This window comes from Danio aesculapii, chromosome 24 (assembly GCF_903798145.1).
Source record: "Danio aesculapii chromosome 24, fDanAes4.1, whole genome shotgun sequence".
NCBI lineage: Eukaryota > Metazoa > Chordata > Actinopteri > Cypriniformes > Danionidae > Danio > Danio aesculapii.
In genome coordinates, this window is record NC_079458.1 from 15,667,833 (window position 1) to 15,687,788 (window position 19,956).

General features: G+C 33.7%; 1 protein-coding gene across 1 annotated transcript; it reads right to left on the reverse strand.

Annotated features, from left to right (window-relative positions):
* Nucleotides 1-508: 508 nt before the first annotated feature.
* tfr1b (transferrin receptor 1b) lies at nucleotides 509-16,133 on the reverse strand. Its single transcript, XM_056450426.1, has 18 exons — nucleotides 16,007-16,133; nucleotides 13,241-13,290; nucleotides 12,929-13,154; nucleotides 11,666-11,864; nucleotides 11,417-11,554; nucleotides 9,074-9,161; nucleotides 8,857-8,979; nucleotides 8,669-8,767; nucleotides 7,943-8,082; nucleotides 7,691-7,851; nucleotides 7,044-7,160; nucleotides 6,880-6,965; nucleotides 6,731-6,794; nucleotides 5,041-5,167; nucleotides 4,866-4,956; nucleotides 4,504-4,740; nucleotides 4,227-4,376; nucleotides 509-2,459 (listed from the first exon to the last, which is right to left on the reverse strand). The coding sequence occupies exons 2-18, from the start codon at nucleotides 13,283-13,285 to the stop codon at nucleotides 2,217-2,219; spliced, it is 2,334 nt and encodes a 777-aa protein (XP_056306401.1). The 5' UTR covers nucleotides 13,286-13,290; nucleotides 16,007-16,133; the 3' UTR covers nucleotides 509-2,216.
* Between the last annotated feature and the right edge of the window lie 3,823 nt (nucleotides 16,134-19,956).

Consider the following 19,956-nt stretch of genomic DNA (forward strand, 5'->3'; position numbering starts at 1 on the left):
GTAGCATTAACATCTTGTATAGAAATATAGGCCTACAGTTGAAGTCAGAACATTGTTGTTGTGAGTGCTTATGTCACAAAAAAGTTTGATATTTTATTTTCTGAGAAAAAGTCATAATTGCAAAATTACTCACAATTTTGAGGAGAAATGACCAAAAAGTGATACACACATTTCTTAGCATATACATCTCGCAGGTTTTGTCAAACATTAATGGAAAATTAATAAATTAAATAAAGAAACGTGAGAAAAGAAGTGATATAAAAATCACTTTTAAATGTGAGGTACAAGTTTTCATAGCACTGATTTATTTGGGCTGCTGTATGTGATAAATATTACGTCAAAAGTCTTATAAGAGCACAAAAGCTCACCATATTATTTGTTTTAAGCATCGATTTTTAAAAAAAAAAGTTGTATAAACACATATGCTAGTGCAACTTTAAATAATAAAAACAGCAAATATTTTAAAATTACAAACCTGAGAGGAAAGAAAACAACGAGAATGGCAATAAACATTTGCAATGTCAGAATTTATTACAGAGGAAAAGTAAGGTTGACAGATTTTGCACACAAAGGTCAGGTATAATGATCCCAAAAGATCGTAACCCCTTCACCAAACACCTCTTCAACATTCTTGAATGATCATTCCTGCTATTTACGGATAAATATAGATATGGAAAAATCACCACTGCTTGACTAAGTAACAGCTCATTAGCAAGTTGAAATATCGAAGCAGCTTTATTTACCCACCACAAACCGCTTGAAGCTTAAACATCCTTTGCTTTGTTTCTAACAGTCGATGATTAGCATTTCATGCACATTTTAACATGCTATGAAAGATCAAACATTTTCTGTAACTTTCTGGTAAGTGCCACAAGGAGAAAAGGAAAAAAAAAAGTTGCAGAGTAGTATGCAATACACACTTGTTAAACATCATCAGAAGTGCCTTCAACCATGAAACCATAAATGTAAAATCAGCAGTACGCTAATCAGTCTTACATTACATTCTAACCATATGGCCACATCCTCTTTTCAAACAAACACCTGCATAATAAAAATAACAGGTAACAGAAATATGCAATTCTGTAAATTACACAAAAACTACATCAAGCTTTCGAAACAGAAACAAGCCAGAGAAGTAAACCGAACTCAATGATACGTTGAAAAGAAACTTACTGTATTTCAACAACTGCCAAGATTATGAATCGTAACAGAGCAAGAAAGAAGCCACACAAAACCACGACAATGAAAATAAATATGTACAAAAACTATGGGAAACACTGTCCCCGATAATTTAATCCACCCTATAGTGAAATATGAGGATCACTGCCCTCGATATAGACACGCTGGTAGGCAAAAACTACCTTCAAACACGCCACATTATGGAAGACACTGCTCCCGATAATGGTTTTAGAATAGAAATATAAATGTTACACAGAGATGCTTTTGTCACAGAAATGCTTGAGTCCATGAATTTGGTCAAAATTGAAACTTGACTAGTCCAATTCATTAAATGTTTGCAGATGTAACTTGCTCTTTCACTTTTCTTTAATAAAAAGAGGAAGTATTAAAACAGGTGCTTTTTAGGCGCACTCCCTCAAGCACTTGTAACAAGAGACATTTCTGATGCCAGCTGTTGGTAACGTGTATTTCTGTTAGCAGATGCTGCTTTTAAGAACTGACAGTATAACCGTCACAATTATGGAAGGCACTGCTTCCGATAATTAAATAAAAAAACAAGACACTTTTATAGTGAACACTGTCACTGATAAATAAATAAGAAATAAATAGAGTATGCCCTCAGTTGGTCACAGAGGCTAAGTTTGGGGGTTTAGATGAAGTGCGAAAGGGACTAAATTCCCAAAGTATCAGCCGAGGACAAACTTTATGCTTATGTGCAACTTTATAATTAGTCATGAATGATTTTGAAATCATCATTTGAGATCTATCTGGACCTGAAATAATGCACCATAAATGGAAGCAAAGATGATGACCTTGTGCTTTGGTTGCATGTTGTAAAAATGTAGTCCAGTAATAATACTAATAATATGTAGTACAATATCCCATTATAGTCCGTAATATGATTAAAGGACTTTAATTGAAGTCATTTTTGGATTTTAGGATTGGTCAAAACTTAGAAAAATCTAATCAGATGTACTTCAGGATTATGTTTGTGCACAAAAGCATTGTGATGTTGGGTGATGCAGCACTGAAAGATTCTAGATCTCGTTGTCCAGGGACCAGATGTCTCCTGCCAGGTCATTGGCACAGCCCTGGATGCTCCAGGTGAGCAGAGCGAACTTGTTTAGCACCTGGTCGATGTCGAAGCTTGCCTTTTTGTCACGTACATCTTGCAGGTAATTCTCCAGGTCTGTGGCGGTTTGCCATCCATTACCAAAGAAAATGTGGCGGAATGGGAAATCTCTTAATGAGACGTAAGGAGAGAGGAAATTATGCTCCACCTTAAAAGAGGAGAAAAAAAAAAAGGAGACAAGGATTTGAGAACTTGGCTAAAGTAAATTTCACAATGATAAAAGACAGACCAAGAATAAAGATGCACTGATCGAAACTAAAACGGATTTGTTTGTGGTAGAGATGCAACGAAATTAAAATTCTGGGCTGAAACTGAAACCAAAAACTGTGGATTCACTTGGCTGAAAACTGAAACTGCTTTGTAGTAATTATCTATTATTTAATAAAAATAAAAAGTTTCAAAGACTTTAAAAATTCAACTAAGAAACTTTAAAAATGATATTGATTTAAAACAATCCGATAAAAGTAACCACATTTTATTGACAGTGAACAGCATCTTTTTACCATCATTCCCATGTCAGCACTAGGGTTGTCGCGATGCCATTAATTTATCTTACGATACTTTACCAGCTGAAGTATCACGATACCAAATAGTATTGCGATACTGTAATTTATAACTCAAATGGTAAAGAAAATTGTGAGAAATACTATACTTTACATATTATATTTACATACTATATTTTTGTTATAATAGGCCTACTTAAATTTAATTTAGAATTCCCTTATTATTGAAAAAAAGTGTATATATATATATATTTTTTTTTTTTTTTTGAAGTAAAAAGTATTATATGCACTTCACCTAAAATGTATTCATTCTTTTTGTTTATTTTGTAAATAACTGACCATCAAAAAATACATTTAAAATTAAGATACAAATTATACCAAACAAAATTTGTTACAAAAAGAGCATTTCCAAAAAAATTAGGCTATATGAGGTGGTCAAAAATTTTTCAATGTTTCCTGTTGCTATTTTGGGTTTTTAATCTGGTCAAACTTTTCAGTGAGTGCAATTGTTTTCATTACTTTATTATTATAATTTTCCAATTTCCATATTTGCAACACCTGTATTTTGGCCTTTTTCTGCAGTCCACTCAGAATCTAACATGGAAATCAATTTTTTCTTTATTAGCATTGATTGTTTTGAAATTCAAATGCCATTTACATGCCTGTGTTTTCATTTCTGTAACAAATATGGCTGTCAAGCCAACAGTTTGAGAATCCTGATGGTTTATTGCAGGTATGTTTACATGAAGAAATCTGTGTTACAAGTTAAACAAAAATTCTAATAAACAATCATATTTTGAATTAAAAAAAGTTTTTTGTTATGCTTTTACATTCATTTTACGTTTGAATAGCGCAAACGTATTTTTATTTTAAATGCAGTTTATCGTGATTAATTGCAGAACAAAAGTATGTTTAATTAGTTAAACATTTTTAAATTGATGGACAGCACACATTTATAAATTACAATGTAATGTCTCAGTTGTGTATTTAAAAATGGGGCTTCCTTTGTTTACATTCTAATGCCTGTGCACGAGCTTGTGACGCAACGCTGTAAACCAATAGTGTTCTGCTGCATGTCTCGCTCCACATTTTAGTACCCTTTTGTTGAGCTAGGTACCCTTTGGTATAGTATGGTACGGTGCGGATCGCTTTTTAGTACCTTTTGGCAGTGGAAACTGCCATGAAAACGTACCAAACCGTACCATACCACTATAAAATCCAATAAAACCACAGAAGCAAGTTCAGTCTGTGATAAAGCAAATAAACACCTTATTCACGTAAACTGATTTTGGATCAGGCTTATTTGTATGTAAAAGAGAAAAAAAATCATATCTGAGTAGTCTATGAATAAAAAAACAAAAAAAAAAAAAACAGAAAGATCAGTGCATCACCTAAAAAGAGAAAAACGTCACCTTCATAATACGGTTATTGATAATGCGACACATCTCTATGTCTTCCAGGTCACTATTCTTGATGTCATCGTTTAGTTTGGTTGCGGCACGATTGTAGGAGCTCTTTGCTGCGATCAGCCACTCGGTTGACAAAGTTTCAATTTTTTCAACCTGTTAAAAAAATAGAGAATTGAAGATATTATGCAGACAAAAAAAAAAACTTGTATGGTTTATTTGTACATCAATAAAAAAAAACTTTAAAACCCTATAAAAAAAATTATAAAAAAATAAAAATCACCTTTTCATTTTTAAGACTATTCACATGATTGATGATGTTTTTCACATGGCTTTCTATCACACCGTCATACTTGGTAACGTCCAGTCTCAGGATTTGGTCATGAACGAGACGGAGGGCCATCTGGCCAGCAACCTTAGCGGCAAGCACAGACAGCTCAACCACTTTCTGACCAGTGACAATGTCCAGTCGCTCTTTAGTATCCATTTCTGTTCCAAAGTATTTGTAGTCAGGAGTGGTCTGGCAGGAGAAAATAAATAAATAAAGCAGGCAAATATTTGAAGTTTCATTCCAATTTTAAAAGCAACAGCAATTCTCTTAAAATCACATTTGTAATCACAATGACAAGGCAATAAAATAATTACCCTAGAAGAAATGAAACTGAAAGACACAGATGGGATTCCAGAGAAGGTCAGAAAAGGATATGCACCATCATCCATCTGCATGCTCGTCAGACTGAAACACATTCAGTCACAATTATATTAAGATTTAATTCATGACGGCAAAAAGACAAAACTAAAATGAAGTAGATTTACTCACATGGATAGAAAATCTGGGCTGTAACTCTGAAGGCGGCTGGAACTTGGTATTGGATTGACCTTTTGCAGGGTCTTCTGCAGAAGGGTGTGCAACAAGGGACTGGCAGATGCTCTCAAGGAATCCTTACCTGCCAATTAAAGAGAAACACTTTAAAAGGTTTATAAAATCAGCATGAAGCAAGCATGTGATATTTAAAAAGGGCTGCAACAATCAGTGTAGTTAGAGGTTTCTAAAATGTAACATTTGTTGAAATGGTCAAGGTGAGAGCCAAAAGTTACAGAATATAATAATGAGGTTACATTAATCATTACTGGGTATATTTACCTAATATTTCTGGACAAGACAATTTTATAATTAAGGTACATTTCTATGGGTTGCGACCAGAATATCTCTTTCATGTTTCTGTATTTTATGCAATAGTACATAGGTGGATTAATGGCACACGTCATTATGTCCCAATATGATGCCATGCAATGTTCCCATCAGAATTACATGGATCAACTTAAGAGTTTGTCTTATTTATTGCACCTTACACAGTTTTGGGTGTTTCATTTGTAATTTTACAAAGGTTCCAGTGAAGTTAATTATTTGTTTGCGTGTGTCCTACTATCCTGCACTAAAACAAATTGGGAAAAACTGCACATAAAAATGTGTTCTGCCTCCTCAAAAGTTTTATTAGAAGGATATTTAATATTTTAAATTGTAATTATGCTATGGGAAGAATCAGTTTAGATATGCCGTTATGATGTATTTACTTTTATCAAACGTATAGGCTACATTTCTCAAAACTGGTGCGGATTCTGGAAAGCTGCTGTGACGCGAGCGCAATGATATAGGCTAGCCTATATTTTATTACTTGCTCTTATGTCCTGAAACACTTATGGTTTCCTTAAGATAACCAAATATTATGCAACATCTTTAATTTATTCTCTTAAAAAACAGGGAAATACCTATTAAGTCTCAAATAGCCTAGGTAAAATGTATGTTTTAGGTCTCTCCAGAGCATTTAGGCTGAATGTTTGACGACGTCTACCAAAAAAAGGATGTTATAAAAAAAAAACGTTTTATATGAATTTATTAACGTATAAATTCTGTGGAGTTATATTATGGATGGTGCACTGGATCATCCCTCCGTTAGTGGCGAGACCACTAGATATAGCCTACCATGCCAACAGTCGGTCAGCGAGTAAACAAATATAATGAATGAAAATACAAAGACCTATACGTAGACATATATAACGTAATGCTGTCCAGTAACGTGTAATTTGCTTGTTTCGGTTGTCTCCATTTTAATCGTTTTGTGACATGCGATGGTGTGCTTTGTCTGCCTGATACCGGCTGAACTGGGCAAGTTGTGTGACATTTGATTCGTGGGGCTTTGGGTTAACGTAATTACCTTTGGAATATTTTCGTCAGCGTAAACATACTGACAGAGTAATTGGTGACCGATATTTTAGTATTCCAGCACACATTCATGTTAAATGTATTTTTGGGAAACTTATGTAAAAGAAATTCATCTACATATAAGATCTGTGAGGAAAAGACAGCTGCTTCAAGTGCTGTGTGTTAATGCAGGATATTCATTATTCATTTGTGTGTTGTTGTGGACTAAATTAGCAAATGTATTTTATCAAGCTATCATTTTTATTTTTTAAATCCAAAAAACCTAACCTACACACAGTAAACTTACCAGTAACAACACCATCCAAACTGATGTAGGTAAAGGCTTTTCTGTCCAGTGATGCCCAGTATCCCTTTATTATAAAGGTATAACACGTTACAATCACAATGGCATTTCAAAATCTTTTATAGCCAAACACAGATGGCAGTGACACAAACCTCAAGCCATTCAGTTGCTCCAACTTTACCAAAGTCCCCAGCCGTCCAGCTGGCGAACACAATGCTTCTCTTGGGCTTGAAACCCTCTATGTGGAAGAGGACGAGGAGTTAAGTGCATTTGAACATAGTAGACTGTATTTGAACATCAGTAGATGATAACATACCTTTCCTCAGCTCGTTGAAAACCCTCGCAAGCTCCATTAGAAGAGTAGTGCCAACTGCAGACTTGGCATATCCTGAGGTCATAGAGTCCCGCTGTGCTCCAATAACAACATAACGATCTGCCAGATTCAGACAAGCACAAATAATCATATAAAAAATTACATATCAAAATAGTCATGAATAGACTTTGAGGTTTTGACTATGTTGAATAAACGATCGCTAAATGTTTTAAAATCAAAATGTGGCAATGTTTTTTGATGATAATATCTTTATTTCTGACACTCCATAAGCGCCTCCTGATTTAAGATTGCAATGAAATATTTGCCACTAATTGTAAATGAAAAAAGCACAAATAAAACCTTCCTTTGTTTACATGAAGAGATTTAATTCATTAGTATAACTTATTTGATTGAGTTTTTTTAAATTTATTCAGTTTTCCTGCATGAAACATGCCGCAATATCCTAATAAAAGGACACCTTTTGATTTACTGTATAATCTCACTTTGTAAAAAAAATATAATTGTGAGAAAATCTCATTTTCAGATCAAAACTTTGAATTGAATCAGGAGTTGAATGAATCATTAAATGTCTAACATTTCACATAAAAAAAACGCAAGTTCACAGATATAATCAAAATGCAGAAACTCACCAGGATCCACGTATCCTTTGATGACTCCAAACACATTATGAATCTTGGTGTCAACAAGCTTGTTATTGATGCTTAAAGCGACTTTGTTACTCTCATCTCCAAACGTGTAGCTTGGGAAGCCACCCTTAAATTCACTTGGAACTTCGCTTCCTCCCATTTTGCTGTGAGAGATTTAAGAACACCAAAAAATATTTCAATTTCATAAAACAGATAATAAAAAATTATCAAGGTAAACTAAGACCTATGACATACCTCAATATTTTGCGCGCCATGCTAGCAGGGATTGTCTGAGCAAGTATTTCTGGAAGACCGGAGGACTTGGCAGGAGCAAACTGTGTGTGATTAAAGGATGGGAATCCTGGGGTGTAAGGATCACCTGACCCCAAGTGGACCTGTTATCAATGAGATACAAAAAAACAATAAAGCAACATTTACGTGACAATGTCTTCAGTTAAAAACAAAAACATGCATTTTGGCGATTTATTTACATTTATTAAACTTGTTATATCTTTAGACGGTTCAAAGTGCCAGTTTTTGTAAATTAACATTTTACAAAGTAACAAATTAAAAAAATTACTTTCTTAAAAATGCAGTTCAAAAGAAAAGGGTGATGTCATGCACATACATATTACTTGTTTGCTCTATTAATGCAAGCGTACTTGAACCTAAACCAAAATCAAATTTTTGTTTTTATATTTTAATATTTAGCATCTTAAAAAAAAACAAGGAATGTTGAATGATATGAAAAAAATTATACTTTAAAAGTTAATCTAAACTGTTTTTTGGCTTGGTAATGTGTATATACTTAGTACATAATAATGCTGGGTGCACACCAAATGTGAATTTAAAGTATTTGTGCAAATTGATTAGAAACAACGTCATGCAAGGCTATGTAAATGACATGATGCTTTATGTCTGGTGTGACCCCAAAACAAACCCAAAGTAGCCATATAAATGTTTTGCTTTTATATAACTTACATGACCATAGAGCTCAGTCTCCATAGACATTTCTTCATAGTCAGCTGGGTCTGGGTAGATAAGAGCTGCTACGGCACCCAACCTAGCTACATTCATAACCTAAAAATAAAAAAGAGAAGAAAACATTGATCAACTTGGCCTTTTACTTTTTTTACTCCTGTACTTCTAATCTGCTTCTCGCAAGTTACCTTTTGTGCCATGCTGATTCTTCCAGCTCTCATCAGTACCACAGTCCCATTTAGACTCACTTCATTGGCCTGGACGGTCTGCAGATCAGCAAGCTCACCATAGCTGGCGTATACCACTCTGCCCTGTCAACATAATGGTTTAAGAAAATGATTGAGAATGCAAATCATAGGACAACTAGTGACAAACTGACTGAAAAGTGGGATGTGAATCTCTCACCTCTTTACGTCCTGTTTCACTGTAAGCCAGAAAACCCTTTGGACTTCCAATCTCCTCGTTCCCAAACCACACTTTGTTTGGATTGGAGCTTTTAGAGTTAAAAACATTACAAATGATTAAACAACCATAGGAAAAAAAAACTAAATGTTGCTTTAGCATGTTGCTTAAAAGTTTTACTGTGCCAAGAATGGTTTATAGATCATTACGCACATGTTACCATGCTACTAATCTATTTTTTAAAATAGTTTTTAAAACTAGCAATGCCAGCAGCTAGCTCTCTGTAACTCTCACATGGTCACCCACTGAAGCTCAGCAGGGCTGTGTCCGGTCAGTAGCTAGGTTGCTGTTGGAGGTGGTGTTAGTGAGAGCAGCAGGGGATGCTTAACCTGCATACTGTGTGGGTCCTAACACCCCAGTAAAGTGAAGGGGACTCTATACTGCTCAATGAGCACCGTCTTTTGGATGAGACATTAAACTGAGGTCCTGACACTCTGTTGTAATAAAAAATCCCAAGATGTTTTTCGAAAAAAAGTAGGGGTTTAACCCCGGCATCCTGGCCAAATTTGCCCACAGGCCTCTGTCCATCATGGCCTAACTAACCATCCCCATATCATGACTGACTTCAATCTATCTCCTCTCCACCGATCAGCTGGCGTGTGGTGTGCGGTCTGGCACAACATGGCTGCCGTCGTGTCATCCAGGTGGATGTTACACACTGGTGGTGGATGAGGAGAAAAAAAATGTGTACTTTTATACGCGTGTGTGTGTGTGTATGTATGTATGTATAATATATATATATATATATATATATATATATATATATATATATATATATATATAAATATATAAATAAAATAGGTGGGCATAGATACATTTTTTTAATCTAGATTAATTTCAAAATTAATCTAGATTAATCTAGATTAAAATGGCTCATTTGAATTCTGCTGAAGGCATTCAGAATATGAGTGCTATCCAAATAATAAATCTAAGAACGGGTTTCTCGAGCCAGGTGGCACATTAGACCAGGGGCTCATCTCCTGATTCCAAAATGCATTACAAACTGCTTAAGAAACTGTTCTACTGTGGTATTTGGTGATAAAAAATAAATTATGTTCAATAAGATGTACTTGTGTTAACTAACTGTTTATTCAGTTAAACATGAAATTTGAACTGTAGGCCTACATAAGCTCCAAACAGCAATTTCGTACTTGCTATTGATGTACATACATACAGAATGTGTCAAACACTGAATAGGTTTATATGGGCAACAATACTTTAATACGATTTTATGATTAAAACAATACTCTGATTAGTAGTCTACCATGTAAACAGAGATTTTTGATTACCTTAAAGCGACTAAAGTCATAACTGAACAGAAATGGAATTAAGACATGTGGAGTATGCATATTTGTGGCATTATTGAAGTAAACACTGCAATCAAACTATTATCGTCATGTAGGACTTTTCGCCATATTTTCCGACAAGAATCACACAGGCAGCTGTCAGTAAAGGACCGCACACAAAACACACACACACCGCGAAATGCAAAAGTTTTTTTCATTACGTTTGGCGAGCGATATTACATTCTATAACACTCTCATCAGACCTTGCTTCTTATTTGCGTCTAATACCCCAGTTTGTCACGACAGCATAAATGAAATATTCATGAGTTAAAGTGAAACTGCCGAACTGCAGCTAAAGTCAGGCATCCTGCTGATTTGATTCAGGAGGGCACTGTTTTGTCAGACGGCTCACCGGTCAGGTATACATCCGCGCTAAACTATCAAGGTGAAAGTCATCATAGTTTGCCTAGAATAGACCCAGCTCCCAACCCAACTTTGAGAATAGATTAACGGCGATACTTTTTTTATCACGCGATAAGAGTCTCGCATTAACGCAGCCATTAACGCAGATAACGACCCAGCACTAATATATATATATATATATATATTTATGTTAGCACTTGTTAGCATTTTGTAATGGAGTTACTTTATTTAATAAGGTTCATAATGTGTCATAACATTATTCAGCGTTTTTAACACACTTATGCTTGTGTCATGCGCTTTTAACTGAGCTCTAAGAGTTATAAACCATCCTTTTTTAAGCAAGTTGCTACATTGTTATATATTTTGCCATATTATCCTTTTCCTAATGGGTTCACCATGTTTTTCGTGCATATTACCATTGGTTTTTATTGTGATGAGAGTGTAATTAACACTTTATGAAATATCATGTTAGTTTTGCTTTCTAAGTTTTTAATGTTACACTTTGAATGTCAGGGAAAGTTTCATGATTTCCGAGGAACTACAGTATCATCGTAGTGTTTTGGGAATGGCTACTGACCTGTCCGGATTCTGCAGCTTCACATAGTGCTCATCAACCCAGGGTTCCATGTTCAGTTTGGTGAAAGCATCATGGATTGTGTCACCTAACTTGTTATCTACAGATGATCCTGCAGAACGGCCAATCTGAGAATACACACTTTAAGAAAAATGAAAAGGAAGTCAGAAACGTACAACAGTTAGAAAATGTTATTCATTTACAATTGTGACAATGCTCAGAGTTAGTGATACAATTTAAAGATTTACATACCTCAATTGTTCTTCAACGGACTTCAATGACAGTTTATCATTCAGAAGTGTAACAATGTCGCTCCAATCAAGAGAGGGTACAATGGGTTCATAATGTGGAGGATCTGGTTGGTCAGCTTGAGTTTTTTTACTGCAGGGAGTCTCCAAAGGTTCAGATTTATTGTCAGACTTACGGTGGACGGAGTATCCAATGAGGAGACCTGACACAGAGGACAAGAAAACAAAAACCATAAGAAGACTTGAAAGAAATCTTTTCTTTCGGCTCTCTGAAGCGCTTCATTTTGATTGGTCCTCAGAGAAGTTTTGCATTTGTAACACTAAACTGGCAACAAAAGTTTTTAACATTAATTATTGCAGTTGTTTAATAAGCTGGATTAGGTATTGCATAACACAAGAATCATGCAAGGTCACCTAATTAGGGCAATGTGATTTCTGCAACCACGAAAATGGGAAAGACACACAGAACGCGTCACAACATGTATACAAATTACTGCATAATAAGAAAAGTCAGTAAATTAAATCAAATCAGAATATGGTCTAGTGTATGTGAAGATTAACCTGCAGAAAGACTTTAATTAAAAAAATAAGTCTATGTGTCTGAGCAGATCAGCTTTGTCTAATCATGTTTTTTTTTTACTTATTATTTGAAGACTTTCAGTACCAGATCTGCACTGAGAGCTCCCTTAACCCTCTGTGTCAGAGGTGATTTTGGGGCTCCTAAGATGTTTTGACATGCCCTGGCATTTGTGCTTATTTTAGCTGCTTATCACATTAGTATTGGCCAACATGTATTTTTGTATTCAGCACAAACTGTGCTACAATAATATGTGAAAAATATTGAAGAACATGCTAGCGTTTATTAGAAAAAAAATATTATGCGTGGTTAGTAGGTTTTGGAGAAAAAAAAGTAGCTGAAATAAGGTTAGAAAAACACATTGAAAGCTTGAAATACACAGAACTTAAAGGTCAAATATTTTAGGCTGTGAACACTGCAGAGAATCCATTTGATTACAATATTTTTTAAAAATACACCTTTCAATAATTACATAAAGCACTAAAAATGTATGGACAAAAAAAATCTTTCAGGAAATTACACATTTAATAGACTACTACCGTTAATGAAAATAACAATGAATTCAACTGATTAGACAAGCATTGAACCAAAGGGAAACTTGTTTAAATTTGAAACTATTATTCTGTAATGACGGAACAAATTTAATCTGATACATTAAAAGTGAACTGAACAAACTACAAAAACACTCACCAACTAAAAAGACGATCAGTGCTGCACCCACACAAACCAGAATCCTGTACTTGTTTAATGGTTCAGAACGACTGGATCTAGTGTATGTCTCTTGTTGCATATTTCCAAGTTCTGTTCCATCCATTTCCTCCTCCTCCCCATCCACAGCCAGCTTCACCTCCACACGGCTGCCTTCTCCATCAGGGTTCTGAGACTGGTTAAACCGTGAGTATGAGCGGCTGTTTACCTATTAACAGAGGGTCAAAAAAAGATAATCAGGCTTTAAAATGGAGAGAAAGATTAAAATTTAAAAGTGTCAAAAACATAACTTACTATTCTGGAAAACTTCATTTTGGCTTGATCAATCGTTCCTGCCATGGGATCTGAAATGCATGAAAGAAATCGTCTTCAGCAACACAAAGTTTCTCACAAAACCCAGTTCAGACCAAGAGCTCTTTTTGAAGTCTCCGAATTCATAAACACAGCCCTCCTTGTTCAAAGTCCAAAAAATGTTTTATGCACTGAAAAAAGGACTAGTCTTTTGATTCGTTGAATTCAATCCAAAAGCCAGAGCCGCCCTCTAAAGTGGCTCCACGGCTAGTTAAGGCAGTGATAGGAATCAATAAGAAGATTATATAATGCTGATAATGTGACTTGCAAAAACACAGCTAATGATTGTGAAACAATGTGTACTTTAGATCTAGGTGGCACACTAACCGATTTAAACCAACGAAAGCAATCTAATCAATTCAGAAAGAGGGGGAATACATACAGTGCTCAGCATAATTGAGTACACCCCATTTCATACCCGTCAACATTGGGATGTGAAAATAAGGGATATGCCCACCATAAACAGAATCCATTTAGGAAACAGCGTCTACTTGTCACTATGGCGAGCTGACAGTCATGCACCGCTATATGACTGTTGCATAGGAGGGGCAATGACACCTGTGATGAAAAGGAAACGGAATCCTGCCGTTTTTATATTTATTTCAAAGTGATTTCATGCCTAAATATAACAAAAGCACAGAACAGACTCACATTTAAGAGCAAGGGGTGTCCCCTGGTGGTTCAGTGGTTTAGGTTGCGTATAGGAAGGATTGGCTCTTTATTGCCACCCTTCATAGAGAGATTGAAAATACAGTAGAAAAACAGGAAAATATCTTTACGAGATGATAGCGGGATAGAACTGTAAAATACGGGACAATCCCGGGAAAAACGGAAGGGTTGACAGGTACGCCCCTACAAAGTTTCAATTAAATGCTTCTCTTGATTTTTCCTTTTTTTTAAAAATTGCATTTAATATTTTTCTAGAAAATAAATTTGGATGTACTAGTTTTTGGACTGTTATCATAAGTTATTTTGTTAGATAAGCTCTAGATTTGACTTCAGTACTGACTAATCTAATGTATATGCACAAATATAATATTGTGTGGCTTCCTATTAAAAATATGAATTTAAAAGAGAGATTTGCGAGGGGTCAACTTATATATGCTGAGCACCATATACACAAAAAACACAAATTTTTACATCTTTTACACATATTTCAACAATTTTTCGATTTAGCAATTCTTGCAACATTTTGCTTTTGTGGTTTTTAATGCATTTACCACACACATTACCATCAGTACCACACATATACAGTGAGAAACTCTAAACTATAACACTAACCAAATGAAGCTTATGACACTAAAAACATGAAAATCTAAAATGTTGCAGATGCTTTTACCCAAATCATTTCATTACAAAACATTAAATACAGTATACACGTGCAAAGGGAGAACAAAAATTACAATATCAAATTAATTTTACTCATTTCTGCATTATACAACTGTGTCAAGTACAAAAGAGGAAGCAGTTGAAACACGTGGTTATAAATGAAACTTCCTTCTATGTCAACTACCAACTGCACAATAGGTGCCTGTTTTACTACAAAGGCACGTAGTTTCACAGACTAGAGTTCCTCAGTTAAAAAAAATAATGCTGAAGGGTTAATAAACCTCAGGACGTCATTAAATAAATAAAACTTTCCAACCAAATACAAACCCAAACTCTGCCTAAGTTAATATTATGCTTCAGATGGCGCCTAAATTATCTGAGATTATACTTCAAGGTTCATGACCTTAAAGCTGCATCATGTTTCAACAAACTTGTGCAGGAATAGTTTTGCTATCTGATAGGACCTGACAATCCAGTGTAGCCTATTCACATTCAGTGGTGATTTTTAAGCTGCGAAGAAAGGGGTCTAATAATGCAGATACAACACACTTTGGCGGTTATGTGACACCAACATCCTGAGAACAAACACCAGCTTATTATTGACCTCTCCAAGCATAAATACAGTTCATGCTCAATTATAAATGAATGCATAAATTGTTCTCCCTGGAAACATGGTCAAACATCCAAGAGAACCGCACAGTGAAGAAACACACGTGACAGTCACAATCAGCTAATTCAGATACTGGTTAATAATGATTTCCATTGTAAATGTTGTTACAGACAACTTCTTGAAAAACTATGAGAACAAAACATTATATTGCAAAACTCAAGGTTACAGGAAAGTTGACCGTTACATGAAGCATGTATGACTATTGACACAATTAAACATTTTACTGTATGTTAAAGGCAGATAGTACATGTTAACATAAATAAAATCTTAATCAGAACCCTTGAGGTTTGAAGGTCACTTCTGGAAAATCACTTCCTGTTCATGCGCACGTGGTCGCCCAGAATACTTTAATTTCTACACAAATGATTATTAATAAACAATATTTAGCATGACAATAATTCAAATAACGTCATACTATGCCAGACCTTAATATTATTGTTAACAAAATGCACTTACATGTATTTAAAGTGAGTGTATTTCCGCGAAGGTTACTGTCTATGGGCGATTTATTAACACACGTAATTAAGTGCTGTGCATTGTCAACATTCAAAAGAATTAAGCTAATCTTAATAACGTTAAACAAAAATTAACTTTAGCAGGTTCTCTGATAATAATAAAAAACATTCTGGTCGAGCTGTCACATTGCAGGCCACCCTGCACATTTCTTTATTATTAAACGTTAGTAGCACATTAAAGATCAAAGTACTTACTTTTAATTAAGATAACTGCTCCTTTGAGTGGTTGTTAGCTGTTGTGTCTGTGTTAAGTTGCCCAAAACTTGTTAAGACGAATATGAAGGGCTTCAGTGATGCCCACGCGCTCGAATAACCGACGCCACAGAACCGGTAGAGGATTGCACGTAGTAGAATTCTCAACGTCACTTCCGGGGGTGTGTGGAGCGAATTTTTTTTTAATTTAATTATTTTTTATTATTTAACCTTCAGATAACAAACAGGCATTTTCAGCTTCCATTGTTAAACACATATAACATTATATCCAAGCAGCATATAATAAACAAAAACGGTACAAAATAATAATAACATAAATAAACCTTAAATAATACAAAAGAAAATACATTACATTCACATTCAGGATGGTCAGTCCATATAAGTTGACAAAAGCTTAGAGCTTAAAGGCACCTTCTGTGTTTACCTGTTTTATAGATTTATATAAAAGATGCGAGTGTGTGAAAGAGCATCAGTAGATGTAGTTTTCATGTACATAAAAATGCATTAGTGTTTGTTTGACGTTGCTTAGTTATTTGGCACAAGTTATTGTTAATTCTACTTGAATGTTACCTCTTTTTTATTTATATTATTAGGCTATTATTATTATTATTATTATTATTATTATTATTATTATTATTATTATTATTATTATTATTATTATTATTATTATTATTATTATTGGTTGCAGCAAGAAGGGCATCCTCTGCATAAAACATATGCTGGATAAGTTGGCAGTTCATTCTGCTGTGGTGACCCCTGATTAATAAAGGGACTGAGCCGAAAATGCATGGTTTAGTTTATAATTTTTTTTATTGTTTGCATAAACATAACAATTAAAAGCAATAACAAAAAAAGTACAAAAATATTGAATGAAAAAAGGATCCATAAAATTTTTAATTAACACTAAAATCGTGTAAATGTTTTATTTTGTTTAGTTTTTTAATTTTATGTAAGTCTACAAAGGTAGTTACACAATTCTGTCTTAAAACATTTACAATGCACCATGTTGTTACCAAAAAGATGACTCTTTTTATTGTGGTGTAAGTGAAATGCGTTTGCAACACCCAAGCAATGATTCGCAACACTGTAGCAGCTGCTTGGCAATTGCTTATTGGTTTATTAAAAACATTGTTTAATTAAACACTATTAAATGGTTAACTTTAAACAAATCTAAATCTGGCAGAATTGAATACTTTGTATTTTGTTTTACCAAAGTAAGAAAGAATGATTTAAAAAAAGAGTTGCTTAAAGGTCTTAGCTTCCTATAAAAATATATATTTATTGATATATTTTATTTTTTAAATTGATATTTTTATTATTAACATTATGAACTTATGTATTATGTGTCATTTTTTCAAAGGAATGAATTCTACATGTCTACAAGTTGTATTTGTTTTCAATTATTTTTGTCATTGTTATTAGCTATTAACTATACGAATCTGTAAACATGTTAGAACATCATTTCAATAATGTGTTGTTGTTGTTTGTTTTTTGGGTGCATCAAATTTAGGCCTGTGCAGTGCCACCAACTCTCAAATGTCCTTGCAATACACTGATTGAATTGAGAAATAGTTTTGTTCTGAACTGTAGACGGAAAAGAGACATTTAGTGGATGAAGATTCAAAATGTGAAAGTAAATAAGAATTGGTTACCTGTATCTAGTGTAGATTGTGATTCCATAAGATCTGTGAAGATACAACAGATATATGTTTTGTACCTGTAGTAAATTTCTGTTGAGGTGATATTATTCTGTACTTATTTGTAAAGTTGAATATTAATATTAATAAAATAATACTATTTCAATCAATAGTGGAATGTCAGCACATTGAAAGAAAAAATACTTATAATGATGGGTGGTCTTAAATGACCGTATACCTCTGAAAATGATAAAAGAAACTGTGAGCACTTGTTTAAAACTCAAAAAAAAAAAAAATTTTAAACTTACAAAAAGTGTCCCAATTATGCTGATTTCAATAAATATTTCCGGATAATTTAGTCTTATTCTAAACCCCATGTCGTAGATTTTTTTGGGTGGGGGGGAAGGGGTTTAAATTAAAGAGAATGATGAATACTTATGTGTTGCCATTTAATGACTAATTTATTAAGATTTAATGAAATTACAATATTTTAACTTCAGAGGAATTAAGAAATCAATATTTGGATGAATAATCAATTTGCGATCAATCATGACAAATAAAAACAATAGTTGTTCTGACCATTTTATAATTTAGTAATTTTCTGAGAATAATGTTTGAAATTTTAAAGAAATTTGATCAGACCTTTAGAGAATAAAATAAATATTAGCATTTTACTCAAACACATACCTAGAAACAGCGAACTTTCAATAGTCTTAATGTGATCATGTGTGTGTGGATGATGTATGTAATGTGTATATATTCACTTGATTTAAATGTATTCTTTTAAGAATTTTAAACTGCAGGTTTTTGAGGATACATTGCTCAACAGAAAGTTTAAAAGTACAGCACAATGTCTTTGATGTCACCTGAATATATATCAGTTTCCAAATAGCAGCATTACTTGACCAATGGCTGCCGAAAATGTAGCTTTGCATCACAGTAATGAATTAAATGCTAAAATATACTCAAATAGAAAGTTTTTTTTTTCAAATATTATGCTATTTCATAGTATGCTATCAAAGTAGTATCACTATTGTAAAAGTGACAGCCAAAAATCAGTGTAATTTACATACTGCTTGACCTATATATTCCCAAGTCTAACATTTAACTAGATAAATGCAAACTTACCTTTGCTATCTTTGCTGAAGGTACAAACTGAAATGAAAGATGACATTTGGCAGTGTAACAAAATAAGTAGCTAGGCAGGAAATGGTGAATAAAACCCCCTTGTTTTTGTTCTCTTTTATTCATGTGTTTGAAAACCACTGCAACGATCTTCCATTTCACAGAGTTTCAGATTACCATGTATTAGATTTGATGTATTTTCTCTATTTGCAGTAAGAAAAAATATTTAAAAATGTTTTACAAAAAAGCTGAAAATGATGCATCCATACGAGTTTACATTAATAAAGTATTCCTTTTCACCTGTAAATACCCTGTTGAGCATAGTCTGACAATTCATTACCCCAGCAATGATCATTTTAATGCAAGTACACAGCAGTTAAAGGTGCTTAAAGTTAAGTGGGTAATACTTGTAATACTTACCATGTACTTCATAGTAATTACAATTAATTCTGCATAATTACAAGTACTACCTCTAAACCTAATTTGCATTCAAAACCTAACCATATAGTAAATACATGTAATTAATTAATATTTTCAGTAGTTTATTTAACCCTGTAACAAGAATTCCTCAAAATAAAGTGCAACCATTCTACACTAATGCTAGCTAAAATATACCCCTCTGTCAGCGATGCATGTAATAGGTGCAAGCAATCACCAGCGGATCTCATCTACATGTTGTGGGAATGCCCTAAGTTATTTGATTACTGGACTAAAATATTTAAAACTTTGATAGATGCATTCGACATAGATCTGGGCACAAATCCACTTCTGGTCATTTTTGGGTTAGGGTTAGGGAAAGGCTTTAGCTACTTTACTAACAAGATGTCTCATCCTGTTAAAGTGCAAACTTGTTTCTCCACCCTCTTTTGATGCATAGATAAAAGTGCTTGCTTCCATTTAATTGGAAAAAAATTGTCTAATCACTTAATGGATCAAGTTGTGGCCCCCTTTTTAGATTATCTGCTGGCTAATTCTCTTGATTCTTAAACTGAGCAGAAATATATGTATAAATATTTAAATATTATTAATATATATTTAATATTATTATTTATAATTATTATATATTATTTTTTCATTTTTTTATTTATTTATCTTTATTATTACTGTTATTTATTTATTATTAATATTATTATAGTTTTTAAACATAATTATGCTTATTTAAGTTTTTTC